At 34.1% G+C, this 26,252-nt stretch overlaps 3 protein-coding genes across 5 annotated transcripts; 1 reads left to right on the top strand and 2 right to left on the bottom strand.

Annotated features, from left to right (window-relative positions):
• The first annotated feature begins 4,833 nt into the window (after positions 1 to 4,833).
• Positions 4,834 to 6,953, top strand: LOC108196155 (amino acid permease 6). Its single transcript, XM_017363310.2, has 6 exons — positions 4,834 to 5,009; positions 5,092 to 5,319; positions 5,403 to 5,496; positions 5,739 to 5,935; positions 6,042 to 6,187; positions 6,288 to 6,953. Exons 1-6 carry the CDS (start codon positions 4,934 to 4,936, stop codon positions 6,930 to 6,932), a joined length of 1,386 nt encoding a protein of 461 aa, XP_017218799.1. The 5' UTR covers positions 4,834 to 4,933; the 3' UTR covers positions 6,933 to 6,953.
• A 1,027-nt stretch (positions 6,954 to 7,980) lies between these two features.
• LOC108213277 (pentatricopeptide repeat-containing protein At1g09190) lies at positions 7,981 to 9,942 on the bottom strand. Its single transcript, XM_017385059.2, has one exon. The coding sequence runs from the start codon at positions 9,859 to 9,861 to the stop codon at positions 8,425 to 8,427; it is 1,437 nt and encodes a 478-aa protein (XP_017240548.1). The 5' UTR covers positions 9,862 to 9,942; the 3' UTR covers positions 7,981 to 8,424.
• Positions 9,943 to 12,656: 2,714 nt separating this feature from the next.
• On the bottom strand, positions 12,657 to 25,862 carry LOC108212192 (carbon catabolite repressor protein 4 homolog 1). Of its 3 annotated transcripts, none has more exons than XM_064078971.1 (11): positions 25,490 to 25,862; positions 21,012 to 21,633; positions 20,816 to 20,902; positions 17,477 to 17,560; positions 17,198 to 17,281; positions 17,027 to 17,107; positions 16,884 to 16,937; positions 16,716 to 16,804; positions 13,926 to 14,034; positions 13,576 to 13,717; positions 12,657 to 13,131 (listed from the first exon to the last, which is right to left on the bottom strand). In XM_064078971.1, exons 1-11 carry the CDS (start codon positions 25,645 to 25,647, stop codon positions 12,872 to 12,874), a joined length of 1,770 nt encoding a protein of 589 aa, XP_063935041.1. In that variant the 5' UTR covers positions 25,648 to 25,862; the 3' UTR covers positions 12,657 to 12,871. The 3 variants fall into 3 exon arrangements, with proteins under 3 accessions (XP_063935041.1, XP_063935042.1, XP_017239438.1); XM_064078972.1 differs by having other exon boundaries at positions 12,657 to 13,134; positions 16,716 to 16,759; positions 25,490 to 25,861; XM_017383949.2 differs by having other exon boundaries at positions 12,657 to 13,134; positions 25,490 to 25,859.
• Between the last annotated feature and the right edge of the window lie 390 nt (positions 25,863 to 26,252).

Raw genomic sequence — 26,252 nt, 5'->3', positions numbered from 1 at the left:
GTAAAAGTGTCACTCTTGCCGCATGTAATTGCTTAATAGCAACACTGATGTCAATGCGTTTTTTAAGCGTCTCTTCTGAACATAATATCCTCACTTCAAATATAGATGCTCGACATAACTCCATGGAAGCCCTGTTGTATGATAAATTTCCAGTCATGCCATGTTCTTGATCTAGTATGATCCGTGGATCAGCAATGTCCATCAATCTTTGCGAGATTGCCTTCCTCACAAAGTCATGAAGATTATTGTCATTGTCCATTAATATGCTGCTGTCTGTAGGCCGCTTCCAAATAATTCTAGTAGAAGAATTCCATAGCTATACACGTCTCCCTCTGCAGATATCTCCCCACACATTCCATACTCTGCACAAAAAGGTTAATAAAATTGGAAATGAATAACATATTACGATATATGACAGACTTTTAGGACGTAACATTGCATAAAAATGCAGAAGACTCACCTGACAAATGGCTGTTTAAGAGGGCTAATATAGCCAGACCATCTGGAGCTGATGAAATATATGATAGTTGTGTTCCTTTAATTTCATTGTCAGATAAATCAACAATGAATGTCCGAGATAGGAGACCAACAAACCAATCAGAATGCTCGTATTTGACATCCTAAAATACCTAATCTCTCGCTCTGTCAGGAGTCAGTTGGGAAATCTGGGACCAACTTTTAAGGATTTCATGTACAAATATTGGAGCTGAAAGGGTAGAACCCATTCAAAACTAAAATTAAACGCCAAGTATGACTTCGAAGAAATATAAACATAAGTCAGCATCGTGAGGTTAACAAATTGATGCTCAGATACAGAACCTTCCCATGAATTAGAAAAAAGATCCAACTCTTTCAGATTTGATAATTCTTCCATGCATCTAGGAATTCTTTCACTCAGCTGGTTCTTATCAGCGTACAACGTTTCTGACTTTGACAATTGGCAAAATGCTTCTGGCAAACAGCCTTTTAATTCATTTGAGCTTATAATGAGGTGATTAAATTTAAGTTTTGTGAGATTGCCCATCTCAGTTGGAATTGAATGATTTAAATGATTTTTTGAAAGATCAAGACTAGAAAGGGAAGTCAAATCTCCAATAGGTTTTGTTCCTATCAAAGTTGCACCTGATTTTTTGTGTGTGCAGTCCTAAGAGGTTTTGGCCGTGCTGTATCAAGGGAGTAAGACTTTTGTTGACTTTAAAACCAATAAAGAAGAATAAAGTTATACTCCCTCTATTTTCCTTCATTCTTTATACTGAAAATAGATCACGTATTTTAAAACTCATATAAAATATAGTTTATAAATTATTTTAATTTTTTGTTCTAAATAAATATTTATTATTCAAAATTTTTATATAAAAGATGAATGTTATTAAAAATAAATCATAAATTATACTTTATAGAGTAAATTACAAAGTGATGGTTGAACTTTACTTGTATTTACAGGCCGAAATTTCAAATTTGCAATATGGTGGCCAAATATTGGTTTAACTCTTCAAAAAAGTAGCTAAGGGCCACCTTTTTGAAATATAAAAGTAATGTCCGGCCACTATTTTACAAATTGAAATTTTGGCCACCAAAATGTAAAAGCGGATTAAATTCAACCACAATTATGTAATTTACTCTACTTTTTATAATATATACTCCCTCTGTCTCATAATACTTTTCATGTTTATCTTTATCACAACGCACACTTTTGATCGTTAATATTGTTAATTTCGTATTAATATCAAATATAAAACCTTCACCATATTAAAGTACTCATAAATACGAATTCAATATGATCACTCATGACTATATTTAGTTTTATAGATTAGACATAAATTAATAATTTATTTTATGTTATGAATAGTCACCATATATCTTTTCATATATCAAAAGAGAGAAGTATTTAGGCACGGAAGGAGGATGATAGAATAGAGAGAAAAGAGAAGGAATTGGAAAAGTAAAGACTAGAAAGAAGGTCTATGCATGGAATATCGAGAAAAGAAAGTTCCTTTTGTCCTCTGCTTTGTGTTGCGTTTTGGACAGAGTAAAGAGCCGCTCTTGCGGATACCGCACACGTTTGACGTTTTAGTGCTTCTAACACTAAAAATAATTTATTTGCAATGCACACCGCATAATTTGATACTATTAATATCATCATCGAATACTTTACTATGATTTGCATTCTAACTTTTACTTTAAATATAAATTTATTAACAATAAGAAAAGAAAAATTAACATCAAGGTAGTCCGGTGAAAATAACCGAAATCAGATTATGTGATAATTAAATTCAAATAATAGAGTTTTTTTTCTGAGGAAAAATAATAGAGTTTTGTAAACCACGTACCAATCTAAAATATCTAATATTTTTTTTACCAGGGGTGATCGCGAAATTATTCAAACCGCATTAACCGCCCTCACAAAACCAAACCACAAAACACCGTTTTTAAAATTTTTTTCAGTGTAATTCCGGGTTGAATTTACCAAACCATGCAGTGCGGATGCGGATTGCAATTTGACATATCACTAGTGCAGTTCAAACCACACCGCACCGTAATATAATATATATATATAGATATATTAGTAACTGTTACATAAAAATATATTATATGTATATTATTTATAATTTATGTTATGTATATACTTGTTAAACCTTTTCAAATAATAGTTAATTCTTATTTTATAAATCTAGCGTTATAATTATACCAACTTTTTATAATAAGATTATATTATTATAATACGTCTCTTAATACTCATTAATATATATACACTTTTGCTTATATTTATTTTGTAGTTGTAGCTGTAAAATGATAAATATCGTATAAATTTATCATAAAATATTTTAAAAATAACATATCTAAATTTTATTCTAACTTAAACTAAAAATATTTATTCTCAAACGTATAAGTCGCACAAACCGTTCGTACCGCACCGCATTTTTTGATGTGGATTACATGATTTTTATGCTAACACAGTGCCATTGTGGTTTAAATATTCAACCAAACTGCCCGTGCGGTTGGTTTGCAGTTATAATGAAAAACGACACCACAATCAACCCTATTTGTTACCGTCTATATATTTAATAACTGATACATGAGTAACGTAATTAGTACACTGATATATGTTGCTGAGTGTAAAATGGGAGAGCGAAAAAGAGATTCTTATAAAAAAAAATTAACATTTTCTTCGAAGAGTTCTTTGAAGGTGAAGAAAAAGAGAAAAACGGAAGAGAACTTAGTTCCAATTTTTAAAACAGATATTTGTTTCTAGGAGCGGGCAATATTATTGAGATCTTGTGCAGGAGGGTTTTTGTGTTTATTTTGATATAAATTTAAATGAAATCTTCCAAATTAAATGAATATTATGAACATATTATTAACGAGGTGCATACTCAAAATTTTATTATTTTGTAAAATAATCATCAACAATATTTCTAAAAAGGCATAATTAACTATTTTATAAATTTTCAATATATGTGTGTGTGTGTGGGGTTTTACTCCAATACAAACAAAATTACCCTACAAACTAAAAGCCATTAAATACAATCCCAATTTTACTATACCCACTCCATAATTACTAACTGCTGATGTGGTAGTACGCCTAGTGTTGACGTGGCAGGCTGCTGATATGGCAGGTGCCACGTCATCACTTACTAACGTTGCAGTCTGGGCGGCCCAATGATGACGTGGCAGTCTGGATGCTCCGCACTGCTGACGTGGCGGTCTGGTTGGCCCCGCCATGCTAACGTGGCAGTTGATGTGACGGGGTGGCGTGACGACTGAGTGAGCCCCATTGTTGACGTGACATTGGGGTAGAAAGTGTAAACTTTAGAATATTGATATGTCAACTAAGAGGTGCATATTGTAAGTTTTAAAATGTATATATAAGAAGATTTTTGATCATTTTAAAACTAGTTTTTAGATTTTTAGACTAATATTAATTTGTATTTGAGCATCTTCATAAATGTGTGTATATATATACACATGAATTTATAAATTTAGAAGTCTCATATTTTCGAGACTTTATGTTGTCGCTCACCCTGCGTAGCAACATTGTCCCTATTTGTTTCCGAAATTGAAAAGATCCAAATAAAAATTAGAAGATGTTTAAATGATTTATTTACCCTTCTCATACTTTAATGAGATTGACTATATTTTAAGATGATAGGTTATTATTTAAAATTGTTATAATAAAATATAATATTTTATGGTGATAGATTATGTGAAATCTTGATAGAGATATGTAGAGGTTGACCAAATATAGATAATATGAAAATATTGGCTATATTATTTACCAAGTAAAAGAGTGTCCATTTTCTACATATTATTACTAAGAGTTTTTCAAGCTCTAAAGATGCTATAAAAATATTTTAATCAGTTTAATAAAAGATATTAAATATTTTTAAAGATCAATACATGAAAGAACTTATTAATCCTAATCAGTTACTGAGTAAACGAGTTAAACTGAAATATTCTGATTCAACCATGAAGTATATGAATTCGATTCGACGATACTCAGCGATAATTTTGATATTCGAGATAATTTTGAAGTCCATGGTTTAAATTGTTAAGTGACGAATTCTCCCGAAACATTAAGATTTTGATGTTGGGAGGAGGGTTTATCACAACCATATTATATTCTAACAATAATACTGATATATTCTCCTCTCAGTCATGTGTCATAGCTGGTTTTGATAAGTCGAGTCTTTATATTTTAATTCATAGGTATTTGATTCTTAAATATATTTTCTATATTTAATTGAATCAAATTTGATACATTAAAAAAACTACAAATAAAGAGGAACATTACAAAAATTTATGGAATACGTACGTGAATAGGGTAGCAGTTTGTTTGCAACTTCCCCCTGTCTATATATGATGCACTTACATCACTTGTGTCTTGTCACTTGTAGCACTTGTTTCCAACATTTTGGCAAGCAAAGAAATTAAGATGAGTAGTTTTTGTGTAGAAAGTGCAGGAGGTGCTAATCCAAAATTCGATGATGATGGACGCCAAAAAAGAAGTGGTAAGTTTGCTCGGACTTCCCTTTATTCAGAAAAAGAAAATTTTCCGAGAATACGAACTTAATCATGTTTATGCATGCGCAGGGACAATGGTGACAGCAGCAGCACATATAATTACATCAGTCATAGGATCAGGAGTTCTCTCACTGGCATGGGCAGTGGCACAGCTTGGCTGGCTTGCTGCCACCGTCTGTCTCGTCATATTCTCCCTCGTTACTCTGTTCACTTCCCATCTTCTTTCGGACTGCTACCGAAATCCGGTCACTGGCAAGAGAAATTATTCTTACATGGATGTTGTCAACTCTAATCTCGGTAAGTTAGTTAGTTTCCGTGCATTAACTGAATACTAGCTTATGACTCGTGCCAATTTTTATAGTCCGGTATGGGTATTGCAGGTGGGCTTCAAATCCAGCTTAGTGGGATAGCTCAGTACGGCCTTCTGTTTGGCATAACCATTGGTTATACTATCATAACGGCTACCAGCATCGCGTAAGCTTGCTTTATAAAATCCGCTTCCAGTGCCTCAATTGCAACTGTTGCAACTTGAAAAACAACTGTTTTTAACCAGCGCTGCAACCTCATATGCAACTTCACCGTATTTTTTAAAAAATGGGTATTTTTGAAAATTTCTCTGGTTTTATCAACTCATCAAGGTCCACCGACTACATTCAATTTTAAATTTCAAATGATTTGTTAACTGTAAGTGATTTTTATTTTTTTACACATGACAGGGCGATTAAGTGCGGCTCTAAGGAGGTCTGCCATACATCGGAAAATTGGTTCATGGTTATATATGGGATCATTCAGATTGTTCTCAGTCAAATACCAAACTTTCACAACCTAACATCTCTCTCCCTAATTGCTGCTGCCATGTCTTTTGCATACTCTTTTATCGGCATTGCCCTTTCCCTGACCAAAATAAATCAGGGTAATCAAGTGTTTTATGTTTCTGTACAACTATGTGTGCGCGCAATAAACATTATTATGATCATGCTTTGATTCATCCATGTCGACAAAATTGAATATATCTGCAGGAGATGGACACATTGTAAGAAGTCTAACAGGCATCCCTGTCGGGTGGAGAGGCCTGCGAAGTGAAGACAAAGTATGGCGAATTCTATCAGGCATGGGGGACATTGCTTTTGCATTTGCTTTCTCTCCGCTTCTCACTAATATCCAAGTGAGTGATCAAGTCCTCCCAAATGTTTAGCCCAATTTTTACTTTATCAGTATAAAGTTCAAGAATCTGTTCTTCTGAGTTCTGACTAATTCAACTTCAGGACACTCTAAAGTCGAGTCCACCCGAGAACAAAGTCATGAAGAAAGCTACCTCACTTGCAATCTTTGTAACAACTTTCTTCTACATGATGTGCGGCCTGATTGGTTATGCTGCATTTGGAAACGACGCGCCAGGAAACTTGTTAACCGGATTCAGTTCGTTCAAACCTTTCTGGATTGTGGATTTTGCTAATATCTGCATTATCGTGCATCTTGTTGGAGCGTATCAGGTATTCTCCCAGCCAATCTATGCGTTCGTCGAAAGTTGGAGCAGCAGAAAATGGCCCAAAAGTGACTTCATTACAAGAGAATACTCGATCATGAATGGCAAAATATGCTTCAATTTATTCCGCTTAATTTGGAGGACGTCATTTGTGATACTGACAACTGTATTGGCGATGATCTTCCCATTCTTTAACGACTTTGTTGGTCTTCTTGGCTCCATAATATTCTGGCCAATGACGGTTTATTTTCCGGTAGAGATGTATATTGCACAGAAGAAAATTCCGAGATTTTCCGGAGCCTGGAACAGACTGCAGATGTTAAGTTTGTTTTGCTTGATAGTGTCTCTGTTAGCTGCTGCTGGATCCATTCACGGTCTTATCATCTCTGTTAAGAAATTCGAGCCTTTTCATACAACGTCTTAGATGAAATTGGTTGTAACGGAATTCTTGCCATTGTTTTCTTATTGTTTTTAAGTGTCTCGACCTTGTTAGTTATTAAACTCCTCGAAACAAAAAATCGCTCCCAAACATCTTTGTGGAGTTCAATACTCAGAGTAAGAGATCTAGGGCACCATTTCATCGAGGAACACCAAAAAATGAGTTTGATACTCTCTTAAAGGCACCATTTTGTCAAGCAACATCAAAAAATTTACTTGTGAGTTTGTTATGAGTTGGGTTGACTATTTAACATTAAGAACAACCGAAAGTAGAATTATTGTTCTCGGCATCTTTGAGGAGTTCACAGAGCACCACTTCGTTAACAAACACCAAAAAAGTTATATCTTTTATAGATTTATTTATATATGATCATGTACAAAGCAAGAGAATCAAGATAAGTGTCTAGGGCACCATCTCGTCAAGGAACCTCAAAATATTTATATATAAGTGCTATATAATATAAATTTATTTGTATATGATTACTTATAAAGCAAAAAGAATCGAAATAAGGAACAATAAGTAAAGTCAAGAATCCTACCAAGAAGAAACAAATTAAAAGCAAAGTCTTACGAAAATTGGAACCTTATATTTTGGATTATTAAAAAAAGGATGATAAGAATCCTCTCCAAGAGTCGCTAGTCTAAAAGGGTGAGAACCTACTCTAGAATGTTCAGAACCGAAGAAAGTGGCATTTATATCCTTCCGTAATCTACAGACTATAGCAATTTACATCAGTCGAGCAATATAAGATAAAGGCAACTAGTCCATAATAATTGAATTTTAGTAACATAGATCCGGTGTAAATAAAGCACCAGATAAGAGAAATACTGGAAGTCATTTTGCTGCTGGATTACAGTGTATCTCCCCAGCATATGCTTAAAAAGTTTAGGATTAAACATCCGACAATTTTTTTCCGTGAATAAGCTGATATTCGTATATCAATGACCCGGACCCATAAGATAAAACATGTAAATGTTTAATCTAATATATTCAGGGTAAATCAAATAAAAAGAGTTATCTCAATACTCAAATCTAATTTAATAATTTTGTATTCTTGTCACCGCATATAATACATGTACAGCCGCTAATTCGAACTCCATGATTATGCTCCTCAGTTGCATTGCTTATATATATTAATCAAGTTGAAGAAGTCAGACCTTTTTCAAGTCCAAAACCTTTTCCTCATACACCACTCCTGAGCTCGAGCTCTTTTTAACTTACAATCGAGTGGAACATAGATCTTTCTCGAGCAAACAGCCGGGCATAATCACCTCTAATAATCAGTCAATCTTGTAAAATTTGAACCCTGCTGTAAGAGAAGTCTTTCCTGATCTGCTGAAAAAATTTGCTCGGCGCCAGTTGCACAACTGGCCTTGCACTGTCACTGGTTTTGACGGTAGAGCATTCCATTAAATTTCCAAGTAATGGTCTGTACCAAGGAGCATTGTTAATCAATCTAACATCTTTATGACGGCTGTTACACAATGCTTTGTCCTGGTTCTTTCTGAAGGCTATTCTTCTTCATTAGCAACCTAATATTCTCAACTTCATCCCAAAGTCCTTTTTCTGCATAAAGATTTGATAACAATACATAATTACCAGAATTACATGGTTCGACTTTAATAAGTTCCTTTACTGCAAGCACAGCAAGCTCGATATCATCGAACTGACGACAAGCATTCAGCAGGGAACCCCATATTGCAGCATTTGGTTTCATCGGCATAGCATTTATTAAGTCATAAGCCTCTTTTACACATCCACCCCGCCCAAGAAGATCAACCATACATCCATAATGCTCAAGTTTTGGATGAATACCATAATTTGAAACCATAGAAGTCAACAATTCACCACCTCTTTTAACCCACCCGGCATGCGAGCAACATGTTAAAGCCCCTACAAAAGTTGCATCATTGGGGGTCACACCATGTTCGTCTATCATTTCCTCAAACAAAGTAAGCCCGCGTTCACCATTTCCATTAAAAGCCTGGCCGGAGATCATTGCATTCCATGTGACAACATTTTTCTGGGGCATATCCCTGAATACACTAAACGCTCTTTCTAGAGCCCCTCGTTTACAATAATAATCAATTAGTGAATTACCTACTGAGATAAAATCCAGAATAAGTCCACTTGATTTAGCATAAGAATGAATCCATTTCCCCACACCACCATCCTCACCTAAACGCGCACAAATTGGTAAAATGATAACCACCGTCGTCTCATCCGGAACAAAACCACAATTCCTCATTTCCTCGAACAGCTTCATAGCTTCACTATCCCGACCACATTGAGCCAAACCAGATATCATCGAATTCCAAGAAACAACAGTCCGTTCCGTCATCCCCCTAAAAAACAGCAAACCTGACTCAACATCCCCTGTTCTACAAAACCCAGAAACCATCAAGTTCCAAACAATCACATCTCTCTGAAACATTTCATCAAACACTTGGCGTGCATCCTCCATTCTCCCACACTTACAATACAACTCAACAAGGGCAATCCTAATCTGACTAAAACACTCAAACCCCATAACGACGACCTCACCGTGAAGTCCTTGACCCATCCTGACATCCAACATATTCGAACACGCCTTAAACAAAGGCGAGAACGTGAACTCGTTGGGCCAAATTCCGCGGTTTCTCATGACAGAGAAGAAATGGAAAGACTGGGGGCAAGAAAAGGCCTTGATGATTGAATTGAAGAGGAGAATATTGGGGTTTGGTGAGTGGCGGAAGAGAGTGTAGGCGTAAGAGAGTTTGTTAGAGGCGGCGCAAACAGAGATGAAATGGGAGAGTAATTGGTTGGATCGGTGGAGGTGGTGACGGAGGAAGTGGCCGTGGATTTCACGGAGTCGGAATCGGGTTTTGTGGCCGTGGAGCAGCCGGAGGATCCGACGCTCAATCTCCATTGACATTATAAATTTACCGGTTGTAGTAGTGCTTGTAACTAATTTTTCAAACCACTACGGCGGGAAAGATGAGAAATGTGTACAGTATATAAAATAACCTTCCTGATTGGTCTTAACAATTTTTAGAAAGTAAAATGTAATATGTGTCGGTAATAAAAATAAATAATTTTAATAATTTTAAGAATGATAATGATATACTAAGAACATCTCCAATGGCGTTGATTATAATTGTTGGCTAAATTGAACCAGTAAGACATTATATAAAATTTACTGAACCTGTAAAACATTGTGCTTCAATAGTAGTGGCTATATTGATTGGCTATAATTTAAAAATAGTATGTTATTAATATTCAGATTGTTATAAATAGTATATATCAGCTTAATATGGTAATAATTTATATATGTTATTAATATTCAGATTGTTATAAATAGTATATATCAGCTTAATATGGTAATAATTTATATATAATCAGCGGGAAGGAGGAAAATAAATTGCGGGAGATGACGTGGAATTCACTACAGATCTGTAGTGGTTCGACAAATATAACCATCCATAGGGGGATGGCTATAATTATAGATACTGGATTGCTATGGTTGGAGTGGTGTTTTTTGTGGACATTGGCTAAATTTTTTAATTTTAGAAAGCCAACTAGACTTTTAGCTAAGGGTTTCTCATGGTTGGAAATGCTCTATACTAGTAATTAGAATGATTTTGATAAACATATTTCAAATGATTTGATTTAGAATAAAATTAGTAATTACACTATACGGAATAATAATTTTTATTAATATTTGGTCTATTAGTCTTTGGATTAATTTAAAATAAATGTTTATTATTTATAAGTTACAAATAATTTATAAATGAAAAAACAAATTTCAATTTATGTGTGCGGATAAATTTTTTGGCATGTCCTACTTATCGTATAAGTAAAAAAGTTATTCATATAATAATAAAATATTATAAATTATTTCTTAATGGGTATATGTATTTGTGTAAAATCAGATTTCAAAAATAAAAATAAATTTCTAAAAGAATCTAAGACATTTAATATCTCAAATTTCAACTTATAAATTAGAAGCTAATTTATTAATTCTTTACACAGCCGTCTAGGGGTGAGCAAGAAACCGAATTGAAACCGAAACCGGTGAAAACCGATAAAAACCGAACTGATCTGAAACCGAAAATTTAAAAACCGAACCGATTATAACGGTTGCGGTTCCGGTTTTAGGCCAAAACCGAACCGCAAAAATCCGAACCAAACCGATTATTAAAATAAATATTATTTATATTTATATATATGTATATTACACATGATTTATATAAATATTTATATATAATATGTAAATGTAATGAACAAAGTAAAATGGAGACGAGGGAAGTTACTAAGAACTGGGATTAAAATGTGGTGAGGTTGTTTTGTTAAACTTGTTTTATCCGAACGAGTTCTTCCCCCGAGTACTTTCTTTTAGTATCACTACAATTGAGTCGCTAATCTACTTCCATCATAATCCCCACTTAATATATAACTTTCATTTGTAATCTAATGGTGTTTAAATCCGATAATATAATAATGTGGTTCATTATTAAATTTGAAGTATATATCAAATCAACATAAGTAATCGACTATTTTAATTTGGAAGTATGTTTCTTATTTTTATTTATTGCGGTTTTAAAACCGAAACTGAACCGTTTGAAACCGAATTGAGGTTTTCTGAAACCGAAACCGATTCGGCGGTTCGGTTGCGGTTGCGGTTTTCAATTTTAAAAACCGAACACTTGCGGTTCCGGTTGCGATTTTACCCTAAAATCGCACCGATCCGCGCCGTGCTCTCCCCTACAGCCGTCGGAGGAACGTAACCCTGAAAAAGAGAAGCTTAGCCAAGCCCATAGTGTATTTAATGCACTATATAAACTACATTAGTTCATTAACAACCATAATTGAATGAGATTAGCAAAGTCCTCTTGTAGCATTTCCAACGCATCAACTATAATGGTTGGCTAAATTAGAAATTATGTAAAATTTGCTGAACTTGCAAGACATTTTGCTTCGATTATATTGGTTGATTATAATTTAAAAATAGTATGTTATTAATATTTTGAATTGTTATAAATAGAATATATCACTTTAATATGGTAATAAATGATGTGTAATCTTTCTACAAATTTTCTTACACACCTGTAGCGGATCGACAAATATAATCATCCATAGTCATTCATAAGAGGTTGGCTATAATTATGGATAACAGGTGGGGATGATTGGAGCATGAATTTTTGAAGCCATTAGCTATAATTTTTAATTTTGGTATGACAACTAGGATTTTAGCTAAGGGGTCTTCATGGTTGGAGATGCTCTTACGAATTAGTTTCAACGAGTTTAACAACAAAATAAAATATTTTCATAAATAAATAAAATTTGGCAATATATGTTTGTACTTGTATACAGCTCGAGTCGAGGGAGTTCTAGCCAAACTATAGGGCTCGGTACATACTAGGCTCATGCAACTGAAAGAGTTTAAATTTTTGTTCGAGCTAGGCTCAAACACGATCTGAAGTCGAGGCAATGCTAGACGAGTTTCAGCTATAGCTGCTCTAGTAGCTCAACTCAAATTACAAATAAAACTCCTGGTTACACAAATTAAAACTCCTGGTATACATCCGAAACATAACCAGTAATATCACACATACATACATAATATAAACATTGAATCAATGGGACACCGAACAAAGACCCAGATTTGAGCTTAAATGAAGACTCTTTAACTAATAAAAGCCATGTATGTCGAAGTAAACATGCAATGTGTCAAGTCTTGCATCAATAGCAAAGTAAGATTCTGAAGGCCATCTATATACGAGATTGGTTAGTGTTTACAAGGACAAGTAAAAGTAGACTAAATACATTTCATAGACACTATGAAATTGTCATTCTTCTATATAGTTATTCTACCCCTATATAGTTTATTACTGTTGCTATTTACATCTGTAAGGGTGTATAAAACAAGAAGTTGTCAGGGTCTTTTAAGAGAGAAGTTTACAGTGCCTGCTAGTGTACTCATTACCTTCACCAAATTCTTCCATAAGAAGTAATTTTAATCCAGGGGTTTTACCTTCCCATGGGTTCCGAGGTACTGAAAGTTGTTGGCTTATATAACCTTGCTTATAGCTAAAACTTGCCATGAGTGCAATGTGATCTGAAGACCATAGAGGTGATGGAAGAGCATGGCCTCCAATGTTCCTCTTATCAAGAAGCTCCAATAGCTCTTCGACCTTTAGATCATCTTCTGTTTAAATGATGTCAAATGGTTCAACAATGAGAATTCAGGGATGTTATCAAGGCATTCCCAAAAAAGAATTTAACAAATTTTAAGAAGAGTTTAGCATTAGACAATATCATCTCAGTAAATTGGTTTTAAGATATTGCATTTTGCTGCCCGATTAAACAATTCTTTAAAGATTGAAAATAACGAGCAACAGGAATAAGTGTGACTTTGTAAGTGTTTAGATTACAAGGTATTATATTGAGAGCAGAAGAAAGATACAGATATAAAAATAAAACAATATCCTCAAACAATGTAGCACACATTAAACGAGCATGAACGGAAGGATGTAGACATAGTCAGATAGTCTGGCATCTTAAAACCGTAGGAATTAGTTTTGTTGAGTTAAAAGCTGCACCATCGCATTACATACTGTTATCATTCTTTATGTATTGTATACAATACCTGTGTAGAAAATATAGTCTAGAGTCCGTGGATGTCCTGAACCAAAGTTTGTAAACTTCGGCTCTCCAGTTTTACTGTTCATTTTTGCTTTCTGCTTTCCGTCCACACTTACAGATTGACCCAGTGACGTATAAGCACTAGCCTGGACATGTACAACTGATCAATCAAATATTCATTACTAAACTATGATAAGATTACAGAGATTAGGGACTGCTTTTGTGCACGAAGGTATATAATTCACAAAAGCTGTCAAGAGAGACCGATTGAGATGCATAGTTTGTCCATGATTTGTATGTATGATATTCAGAATTAATGGTGCAACATGTGAAGTGATGAAATTATATATTTACCAAGCGCATGGAGTGACTAAACACCATATGTTTCTGTATTCCCAATGGATCTCTGAGTTTGTTGCTAACATGTCTAACTTTTCCCTCACGTACAAATTTATAGGGATCACTGCAAAATAATAAACAGGAACATTCCAATATGCATACTTGCATAAACCACATACATGAAAAAGATTGGACAATAAGCTAGAGGGTATCTGCTAGAAACTAGCACAAACAAATCATATATGGGAAATTTTAGATAGTATTGTTTTGTAAATGCCCAATATGCGAATTAATAATCAAAGTAATAGTGTCAGAGTAAATATATATCAACAGAATACTCTTAAATCATGAAATTCCTACCCAGCTGCCTAGTACAGTAGAAACTCTTTAAATTAATACTCGGTAAATTAATAAACTCTCTAAAATAATAATTTTGTCCGGTCCCAACTTGGGCCAATGTAAAAAAGTTGAAAAACTCGATAAAATAATAAGATAATAATTTTTTTGGAGATCCCTTTATAATTTTCGGTCCTAGGATAATCATAAATTAATAATTAATAGAAACTGAAAAAAATATATTACACTCTATTGAAATATGATTCAATAGTTATCTTTTTTTTCTTTTAGATTTAGCAAGATCTTTTTTAGATGAGAAGCCATCTTGTGAGATATGGTTTGAATACTCTAACATATTCTTGTAATTTGTATATGCCAAACTTGTTTAAGAATACATTGAATACATTTATTCATCTCGTTTACATTTATCGTACAGTGCTTCAAAACTCAAAACACAGTAGTTACTAATTTATGTTGAGTCCCAAGCTTCGCTGCAATGTAATTATAAGAGACATAGACTAGTTTGCCTTTTTATTTGGTATGTACAGTATGATGGTTAAAAACTCTTTAAATTAATAATTATTCATTTATCGATAAATTAATAACTCTCTAAATTAATAAATTTCCCCGGTCCCGACATTATTAATTTATAAAGTTTTTACTGTATTCCACTATTCCTAAAACATATAATTATTATTACCACAATTTAAAAGCCTAGGTATATGTAAGTAGTAACAATCGAAAAAATCAATTGATACGTCCCTGAACTCCGGTTTTATTATTTAGGTCCCTGAATAACGGATTCCGTATTTTGGGTAATTAAAGTTGTGAATTTTTTAGTTCAGGTCCTTCCATCCATAAATTTAAACTCATGTCAAAATCTCGCTGATGTGGCAGTCTTTATTACATGTCAGCAATGACTTGGACGAAGAATAAGAAAAAACATAGATTAGACGGAAAATAAGCAGCAAAAGCTATACATGTGATTTAATATATCCAATAACACACACACACACATAACTATATCTATATTGTGTTAGGGTTCATAATACATACTGGGGGAATATTTTGACAGATCGATTGTGAATTTGTGATGATACAACTGAAAGTGGTAGCACAATGAACTCCCTGGCTTTGAAAGAGTAAATATATATTTGCACATGTGGTTTTGAATGCGCAATTTGGACCTCTCAAAATCCAAATAGTATGATGAAGATATTACTGTCAAAGTAACCAAGTCATGTGACAGACGAGAGTGAGGGACAACGAGAGAGAAGAGAGATTGATAAGAATCCTAATTCCAAGCTGGCGATAAATGATGATAACGATTGTGTGTGTATGTGTTGTATTGTTTTCCATTTTCAGAAATTTTGAGCTTGCATTTGTTTTGGGGAGAAAACTAAAGGAATTTGGTAAGTTTGTGATCGGAAAATGAAGGAAAGAGTGTGGCTGACAACATCACCCGATTTCGGCTGACAGTTGGCGGCCATGGTGGTGGCAAGTAAATAGATGAAGAAGGAGAAGATTGGGTGTGTATGTGGGTATGTGTGTGTGAGATACAAAAATGTATACATATAGTAATGCAGCAACAAACTAAACAAGATTAAATTATATAACTATTTGCCAAATCAGATTTGACCTGTTAAAAAATCTGCCACATTAGCAAGATTCTGAAATCTGTTAAAATCTTTTTGACTGAAGGACCTAAACTAGAAATTTCTTTAAAAAGTTTAATTACCCAAAATACGGAATCTTTAGTTCAAGAACCAGACTGTACGAATAATTAAGGGACGTCTCAATTGATTTTCCATGTAAAATTATACCCTAACCATCATAACACACTCCACCTTTATTCACATAGTAAGTGTATTTCATAACTGGTAGAATGTATATATCAAGTTCTCTGGAGCTACTTGTTACATCATTCACACCTCAAAACCTCCAGCAAGAATCACATTTTTCTAATATGAATGAATAATAATAGCACTCTTCCTTCATTTCCATTACAGTGATGAGGTCACTACTCTTGTACTCTATAAAATCAGATTATAGTACAATTACAACAACAAATTATTGTTCCACTCCTGACAAATATATGTGGTGCAGACTAATACTAACATAACCTTTAATACTTGTTTGGGATAAAAAACTAACAGCTTTCAAAGAATCATGGGTGGGGAGAGTCAAGAGTGGTATGAAGAGAATATAGCAAAAATGGAAGTAGGAGTGAATAATGACAAATGTGTCAGATTTAGCTAAACTGTGTGAATTTACTGGTAGTCGTATATAAATTGTCTCACTGTAACATTACGGAGAGGAATTATGTAAAGTTGCAGTATAATAAGCATATTTGCGTTATCATAAGATGATAAGAATGCATTAAAACCACAATTCTGCTAACATTTTTTGCTAGTAATAATAAAAAACAAACCTTACTCTCTAGTAAAAGTAAGTATAGAAAAAACATACCTTTTTGGAAGCGAGTTCATGTCCCCGCATATCAAAAGAGGAATCTGTGAATTTGAAATTTCTTCTAGTCCTTTAATGAAGTTGACCACCTTATATCCAGAATCGGAAAGAAAGTCGGACTACTGAAATCTACTTAAATAAATAACCATAACTCACATTCTACCTCACCTGAAACATTTTAGCATCTTGGAAATTTGTATCGGCATGTATGTGAGTGTTTGCCTAGGTCCCAATTGATGCATATCAGTACTCAATTACTCATCATGACATCAAATTAAGTAAATCAGTAGAGCACATAGACATATATTTACCACACCAATCCTGGGCTTCAGGCCATTCTGCATACTGTCATTTCCTACTGCTTCTAATATTAAGACAACTGCAATGTTACCCTACAACATATAGTAGAATAAACATCAGTATGATGCACTGCCCAGTTAAAGATATTGCAACCACGTCAGTGTATTGACAGCATGCATTACCTTCATCAGGCGAAAGCAAACTTCATTTCTCTGATTTGGTGGCAACATGTCAACTACAGGAAAAAGGTGATTATCAAATTCAAGCTGCAAGACATACACAGGATAATGTGGTTATCAAACTCAAGCTGCAAACATAAACAGGAAAAAGATGATTATTAAAATCAAGCTACAACACATACACTGCAGCATATTAAGGATACTCAAACTGCAAGAGATTCTCTGCAGCATATTATGAATTTGAAGACATTAGTATGAAACTCATATTAGAACTTTTCTCACCTCATATTTAATGATTAGCTTGAATTTGTCATCGCGGAAAAATATCGCACATCCATCGGTTATATACTGGTTAGCAGTATACACCTGGACAAGAACAAAAAATTCTTACTCTGACATTAATGAGAGTATGGCAAGGATTTGCTTCTTTAAAAATGTTAATAGGATAATCTGTAAGAGAGGGATATCTCTTAAATATACATGCAAAAGAAGACGCAGGACAAAAGGCACACAATGCAGTTTATAAGCCTTACAACGATCACAGTGAGAGTATTTCCATTTATTTTCAAGATAATCCCGTCCTCTGCCTACTTTATTAACTTAAAAGCAGAATAAAAATTCTTGCTAAACAAGAATTCTGGTAGATTAATAAGAACATAGTTATTATAGGCATTGGGAGATTCAGTTCAAAACAGTTTTCAACATCTTAACCAGTGTACAGTAAGCTTTTAAATTTTAATATTCTGGAATTAATTTATAACTTTAATCCTTAAAAGGGCTCTTAGACGAGAAATCATTTAAGACACTAAATCCAATAGCTAATCCTTGAATCAATCCACAATGAAGAAAAGGTAATCCTGAAATTAATTCAAAAGGAAGAATTCTTGAATCCACAAAAAATAAGAAAAAACTATTAAAGGTTTTTAATTCGATAATAGATGATCATTACACAATATTTGGGGATTATATATATATATAGAGTCTTACTCCAATAGAAACCTCCTTATCCTAGAAACTAAAAACCAAGCTGAAATATCACTAAATCCTAAAACAAATACCACTAAATTTTTAAAAAACCCCATCTCCACCTCCATCTTCACCAAACCCACCTCCATCTTCACCAATCCCACCTCCACTGGCACCACCTCCGTCGTTGCCTCCTTCATAACCACTACCACCTCTATGCCGCCCGCCACCTCCATCTCCACTTCCACCTCCATTATTTCTCTAACAACACAACCTCCACCTCCATCTTCACCAGCCCCATCTTAATCGTTGTTTCAACCTCCTTCACCCCGTTTATACTTCTTTCTCCACCTTGACTCAACTTCAAACGCGGAGCCGCCACTATTCCGACAACGCTCCAACCTCCTACTTCAAGCCACCCAAACCTCCGCTATAATCATCTTTCCTCAATCTCCACCCTCACCTCCACCATCTCCACCACCATCTGAGTCGAAAACGTGAACAGATCTGGAGATTCAAAGCTAGAATATATCTGGAGATTAAGTTTTCACTAATTCCTGCAACACAGATCACTAAATCCTAAAGAGAATATCACTAAATTGTACTGAGAATATCACTAACTTGTATTGGTTTCTAGTTTTTATTTTAAGATTGGTTTCTATTTGATCATGAGCCTATATATATATATATATATATATATATATATATATATATATATATATTAACCCAGATATGAAAATTAAAATACGTAAGACCATCAGAGGTTATCCTATGTCATCATGTTCTTCCATTAGTTGCTGAAGATTCGGTTGTAACAACTTTCATCTTGATTCTCTTGATTCTTAAAGTCAAAAGAAATTGCCATAGTAAACCTAGCCAGTTCACCCCCAAAACTAAATCATACCCGCAGGCAAAATCCACACTCTGGTTCAAAAGTCTTGATCCCCTATCTCCCCTTGATATTCTAGACATTCGTTTATACTGCTCAGAAGATTTCTCAATCATTTAAACCTAGTTGTAGTTTTTAATAAATAAAGCTAGGAGTACTTCCAATCAGAATCGATTGTTAGTTTTAAGTAGCACCCTCAATGGCATCTACCAAAACTTCTCAATAAACTTGGAACAACAACAGTTCAATCCGTCCCAATCAAGTTTTGCCTGCAGCATAAACTTGGAACCACTCCTGGCCAATAGCAGCTTTCTTGTAGTCCTAAGCCAAAGATTTTGTAGTACTGTCTTCTAACCAATTACTAACTCTGGCTCCTTCTATTTACTTGCCTTACCTCAATCTGAGGTGAGCAATTATCCCAGCAGAATTCTTCTTCTGAGTAATAGGTTTAGTTTGTTTCTCAGATCTTCTCCATCCAAAGGGATTAACAAACTTTCCTACTAAGTTTTATGATTCATATGCCTTATTACACACAAATACTTCCAACAGTTGTTTAATTAGTTGCAACTCAACACTAATACTGTCTTGTAAGACTAAAATTGTTGTTTCATTTCCTGTAACAGTTCATTGTAAGAATCCTCATTGTATACCAGTACTTCAGACCTATCTAAGTTTTACTTTCAAACGACAAAAATTATTTCCCAAAACAACAAATCCTCAACAATTCAAACTCAATAACAACAGTTCCACCGCCAATTCACGCAATACAGGACAAGTACTGTAATCAACTGACAAAAGCAATAACCAGCTCAAATTTGAACTTCACGTCTTCAATGATAACAGAAAGTAGAGACTAGATACAACAACACAGCTATAACCCTTTCAAATAATAATAGATACATGCGGAATCAACAACTCTCAGAATGTAACTACAATTTCTTCACTTCCAACGTTGCTTAACTCGTTCTGACTTGCACTGTAAGATTAAAAGATTGAGGGGGTAGTTGATCAGAAATTTGAGCTCTGATACCAAATCTCTGAGGAACTAAGGTTTTGAATGTTTTTGTGCTTCAAGGGGTTCATTATAAACACTTAGAACTTTTGGACTGTTATCACCAGGCTGTAGTGACCTAAGTTTAATCTGTGGGCTAAAAACTTATGTGGATTGTATGCATATCGTTACCGTATTGTATCGAAGGCTTAATTGTTTTATACATGTCTAAATAGTACTTGCCCAGCTAGGATGCTCGGGTTAGATTGTTAACAACTTCACAGCTGATCCTTTTAATATTTCCAGGTTTCATGTAAGAGTGATTTTAAGGGGTGTGTGAGCAGAGTAGCTTTAGTTTTGGTTCCCAAGACCTTATTTTATAAAATTAGTGAGCTGCGTCTCTAATTTTTGCTTTCAGTACTTTAAAATAAGCTAAACTATTGTCACGCGCTTCTGGCTGTCGTTGATAGTGTTATAGATATATTATTCTTGGATAACATTTTTAAAAAAGTGCTAAATCTTACAACATATGTGCCGAAACCTACTTTAATTAATACTATTAAAATAAAACAAAGACTTCAAAAATACTACCCCACAGAATAGTGTGATTTGTGAATAACTTGGTAAAATTTATAAAAGGACGGTTGTACAACATAAATTGTGAAACCTAACAGTTAAAACACATTATATGAGTAAATAACTGCTCCACGGAAAATAATTGTAATGTAATGATCCATGCATAAGTACCAAACATAAAGAGATATTTAGAATATACCTCTTTGGTTTTTTTCTTATAAACTGATGAATAGCCATGTCTTTCCATCTCAGGTTGAAACAATGTATCAAAATGATCACTTTGTACCTGCATAAACCATGCCAGAGCGATTAAAACAAGTGAAACTCACTATACCATAAATCACGAGAAATTCATACATAGGTACTATATATATAAAGAAAGCTGAAAGGTCCACCTCCTGAAGGCAAACGATATCTGCATGATAACCAATAAGCTCGTTAAGTAAATTTTGACTCCGGTATTCCCACGTAAGCGCCCAAGCAGGTGTATTCTGGTGGGCATTCCTACTAGCATATAGATCGGCAAGGATATTATACGAGAGTACAGAAAAGTTTATACCACTAATAGACTGTGGTTCAATACTTGAACACTCAGACTTCTTTGCAGATCCTACTGAAATCATAGAACGAGGGCTAGGAGCAGGAAATATTATGACAGGATTAGTTAAAACGACAAACACCTGGGACAAATGCACGCCAGTTGAATGGTCAATAGGGACACATTCTAATTTCAAAGCAAAACCCACATCATCTGAAGATGGTACATAAGATCTTGAAGATCCTAACTTAATCCATGTTATTCCTTCTCTTTTAACATCAATCACATTGTGATAGCTTAAGTCAAGTGGCAATACATTACCAGCAGCATGCAAAGGATTGGTTGCAGGATTGTTTTTCTGTGCCATCTCATCAATAGGACGAAGGGGGTTGATATCTGATGCATCAGTAACAGATAAATGTGATTCCAAGGAGCAGACTTCCTGGGCGTCTGTTGCAGCAGTACTCCTCTCACGGTACCTGTAAAACGAGTTCTTAGAAATGATGATTTGACCCCATGGGTGACGCAAACACAAGGATATAAAGAAACATCAGCACTTAATAATGGAAAATCATGAATAGACATAAAATAGGGTCAAATCCTCCTTGCTTTCCAGCTCATAAAACAATGCATAGAAAGGACATTGCGAAATCCTCCAATTAACTATGAATAAACTATGAAATTGTACTACCCGTGATTGTCAGTTGTCACGTGAGTAAGTTGAGGGATGTCTAGCTTGTCAACTAGGCGATAAGTTGTTGACTGATCAATAAAAAACTAATAATAAATTAAATGATATATATTAAATATTTGGTTTCTCACAACTGAAGTGCAATATTCTCAGATTAATTTGATTATAAAATAGATATATCAATTACAAGCAATTTTTTTTATTCATTACATATCACTGCTATACTATTATAATTGGAATAAAGTGTATTTGGTTGGTTAGTAATTCCTACATGCTAACCAAAATAAATATGATTGTTGGATCTTAGAATAAAATATAAATAGACGGGAATCGTTAGATTTAAAAACCAAAGAACATAAAAAAAAAAAAAAAAATCCACACTTTAATATTTAAACTAATTCCAGAGGTCTACGATTCGAATCTCGTCCAAAATATATTGACTCATATATCTATATTATTATTTTTAAGTATACAAACAAATTTTTTAGGGTTCTGATTTCATCAGCCACATATGATTATAAACTACTTTACTCCAAATCTCTTAAAATTTATAATTCATTTTATTTCATATTTCTGAGCAATTATTAAATTTCTAAAAGTATGATCCAAGTATAGAGTCATTCTATGTAAAAGGATTATAAAGCTTATTAAATTAATCCCTCTGTGCTCTGTCCCATAATTATGATTGTATTACAGAATATCGGTAATTAATCTTTCACAACACATTAAATTTAATTCTAATGTAGAATAGTACAAATAAATTATATATATGTATGTATAATATGTGCAATTTATAATGATATGCTACAGGACTCTATGTAAGAGAGTATTTACGTGGATGGGGTCAATGGACGATCAAGATGGTCCATGGCCTAGGTTACTACTAGTTTAGTGCCTAAGATTCACCCAAGTGGTGGAGTCTACATCATTTGTGACTCCATGTAAAAGGGTACTCTCTCTAGTGTTACCACACACACACACACACACATATATATATATACATACATACACACACACACACAACTAGCGATACATTCACACAGAACAGGTTGAAAATGAAAGTAAAAGAAAAACTGAAATTAACATGTACATTTTAGCGCAAATCCAACAGTGTCCTAGTGCATATAAAAAACTAAAGGATCCTAGTGAGTTAGGATCACCAATTTGTATGTCAACTCCAACAACAATCCCTATATTCACTCCTCATTTTTATTATAATAATATATTTCAACTAGTAAAGGAAAAATAGTGGGGACAAAAAATGTAGGAAGTATAAAATAATGGGTACCAATAGTGTAGAAAGGGAGGGAATTTAGTTGTTTGTTCCAGGGAAAATCAATGGACGCGTCCCTGGACTATTTCGGTTTTATTGGCTAGGTCCCTGAATAAAAGTATTTTAGGTAATTAAACTTTTGAAAAATCTAATTTTAAGTCCTTCCGTTAGTTAGATTCTAACGGATTTTAGAATCTAGAAGACGTGTTAGCTTTTTTTACATGTCAAGCATTACTTGGACGAATTGAAAACAAGAACATAAATGACTTGAAAAATAGTGGAACATGTCATATTCTCCCACCCACCTAGACATACATACTCACCTTCACCTCACTTTCATCCATCAACAATCCACCATCACCACCCATAGCCACCGTCGCAGTGGTGGTTAACAAGACGCTCTCTCTCTCCCTCTCGATCCCTCTCGACCCAGACATACATACTCACCCTCACCTCACTTTCATCCATCAACAACCCACCAGTACCAGCCATAGCCACCGTCGCAGTGGTGGTCACCAGCGCTCTCTCATCTTCTTGCTCTCTGTATAAACCCACCCCATATGTGCATATACACTACTATAAATACATATGCAAAGTCATACTATCTTTTTTGTAAACACTAAATAACACCGACGAGTTGAGCTCCCCACAATTTACATCAAAGAGTAAGATAGTATATATATCGTATACCAACAATTGGGGCAACAATAAGCCATTGATATGTCAAATATTTCCCCCCAAATTCAGTGATAAAGCTTAATCCAACAAATAGAAATAGTTATGTGTATGTATATGTGTAATGGGTTCTATTAACGCCTATCATCTAGTATGTCTCATTTTTGTTTTTAATTTCATTTCTTCTTCAATTTACAAGTCAGCTAATAAGGTTTTGAAAAAAATTGCCATGCCAACAAGATTCTGACGTCTGTCAGAATCATTTTTAATGGAAGGTTCTAATGAAAACAATTTTAAAAGATAAAGGACTTGGAATGCGGAATATTTTGTTCAGAGACCTAGCTAATAAAACCGGAATAGTTCATGAAAGTGTCAATTGATTTTCCCTTTATTCCAAAATAAAGAAATAAGGGATGGCTAGTGGTTACCTAAAACTAGGGCATGGCTAATAATTTTGAGAATGTCCTAGTGATTGAGGGAATCACTAGGACACTGTTGGAGCCATATTTTATGTTACATTCCCAACATTTGAGCTTAAGAGCTCATATAGGAAAATTCTTGGACTTGCTCTTAGATAGTAGAAGTATTATGTTTATTCATTTTGTTCTTTTTATCCACTTAAAACTAAATTGTGAACCAATTGACTAACTAGTTGACAAATCGACCTACTGGTTGACAAGTCCACCGCCTATTTGCCCAAGTCGACTGGCTAGTTGACAATTTGCAAGTCCGTCATCTCCGATCGACCATTTGAACCCCACTAGTTGTAACTAGTCAACCCGTGATAACAGTGGTTCAGGCTTGTAAGACAAGGAAATTGCATCCTAAAACTAGATGCTAAATATCTATAGTTATTGTTATAATATAACATCAAAAATTGTGCATTGATGTTAAAATAATTGTTGCACACACTAGTTCAAATTTAGCGATCTTTTTTAACTTCACTAAATTTAATATGCTTTTGATATTTGGCGATGTACTATACAATAATTGTGTGCTCCCTCCGTTCCACCAGGTTCTTTACGCTGGGGGACGGAGGGCTCGACACGCATTTTAAAGCTTCCGTCAAGTATAGTTGCATAATTTATTTCTAAAAAAAATTCTGAATAAAAATTCAATGTTTAAATTTTAATTTAGAAAAAAAATATTTTAAAAATAAATTATGTAAGTATACTTAACGAGAGCCTTAAAATGCGTGTCGAGATTACGTTCTACGATGTAAAGAATCTGGTAGGACGGAGAGAGTAACTTTTAACCTTCATTTATAGTTGTCGATGATGTGTCAATGAAGGATGGAACCATCCCTGGTTTCATTGAACCAAAGATGAGTTGTTGGACTTTCTCTAATTCATTCTTCAAGTTCTTACAAGGTTTTCACGCCCGGAAAAAAACTTAATTTATACCTGATGACAATAATTCTCGACATCTCACTTTAACATTTAAATGATTTTGTAATCTACAAGGTACAAGCAACCTAAGGTTGTACTAGTTGACTCAGCTTTCTTGATCAATAAAAATACGAGGCATATAACAAGAATCATGGTTGTACTAGTTGACTGAGCTTTCTTGATCAATAAATACGTGGCATATAACAAGAATCATCATAAACATAATATATATGTACATGAAAAAATAGTTAAAACTGCAATCCAAAGCAAACAAGTGGTGATGTTAAGATGGAAAAAAAAGTACAAACCAAGTGAAGTTGAGGGTGTGTGGAGGAGGCTGACCCGACCCATGTCCACTAACCCGAACAGAAGGGTTAATTTCACAACCGACCACCGGAGTTTTTGATCTCAGACTCATCACAACTTCAATTTCAACTTCCGGGCCCACAAAATCTCCTGCACCCATCTCGATTTTGGCCTCAGCTAGTGGGATGGAGAGTTGTGGGAAGTTATTTATAATGGGTCGGGTTTTAAACAGATAAATTATAGTGGAGAATTATATATAGGAATATATGTTGACTCGTAGCATTGTAATCATTATCATCAACAGCCTCTACTTCTCCGGGATTTTCTTTGAAGAATTTCATAGTAATATACTAATGCTAATATTATATAGTAGGATGCTGCTATTTGGTGATTGACCCTAACTTCCCAACTTTTGCTACCGATAAATACGGACAAATATATAATTTAAAATTTATTATAATTATAATTTAATTTTTTAAATTATATTTAATTTTTAATGTTGTTATACTTTTTTATGTGAAAAATTAAAATGTATTGAATTTGAGGATTAATTGGAACATATCAGATACCGGTTAAATCGACCGAATTAAAATATTAAGACCGCATCAGTACACACCCCAAAACATTAGGGTTAAAAAGACATTAAGTCAAAAATAATTTATAAGAGATTCAAAAGTAAATAAAAGTAATTTCATATTGTCTTTCCTCTCATTTGAAAACTTTTCATAATAAAATATATTTTAATATTATTTTATTACGAATTGA

The sequence above is a fragment of the Daucus carota genome, chromosome 1 (genome assembly GCF_001625215.2).
Source record: "Daucus carota subsp. sativus chromosome 1, DH1 v3.0, whole genome shotgun sequence".
In the NCBI taxonomy this organism is placed as follows: Eukaryota; Viridiplantae; Streptophyta; class Magnoliopsida; order Apiales; family Apiaceae; genus Daucus; species Daucus carota.
This window is presented reverse-complemented; position numbering and strand designations above follow the sequence as displayed.

Excerpts from the sequence above, each read along its gene's own strand:
- LOC108196155 (XM_017363310.2), top strand. The coding sequence starts at position 4,934 with ATGAGTAGTTTTTGTGTAGAAAGTGCAGGAGGTGCTAATCCAAAATTC. Across the intron at positions 5,497-5,738 it reads ATAACGGCTACCAGCATCGC|GGCGATTAAGTGCGGCTCTA; the intron begins GTAAGCTTGCTT and ends TACACATGACAG. Across the intron at positions 5,936-6,041 it reads CCTGACCAAAATAAATCAGG|GAGATGGACACATTGTAAGA; the intron begins GTAATCAAGTGT and ends ATATATCTGCAG.
- LOC108212192 (XM_017383949.2), bottom strand. The coding sequence starts at position 25,647 with ATGGGTGCAGGAGATTTTGTGGGCCCGGAAGTTGAAATTGAAGTTGTG. Across the intron at positions 17,108-17,197 it reads TTTGCTTTCGCCTGATGAAG|GGTAACATTGCAGTTGTCTT; the intron begins GTAATGCATGCT and ends TATATGTTGTAG. Across the intron at positions 16,938-17,026 it reads TGAAGCCCAGGATTGGTGTG|GCAAACACTCACATACATGC; the intron begins GTAAATATATGT and ends ATTGGGACCTAG.
- LOC108213277 (XM_017385059.2), bottom strand. The coding sequence starts at position 9,861 with ATGTCAATGGAGATTGAGCGTCGGATCCTCCGGCTGCTCCACGGCCAC.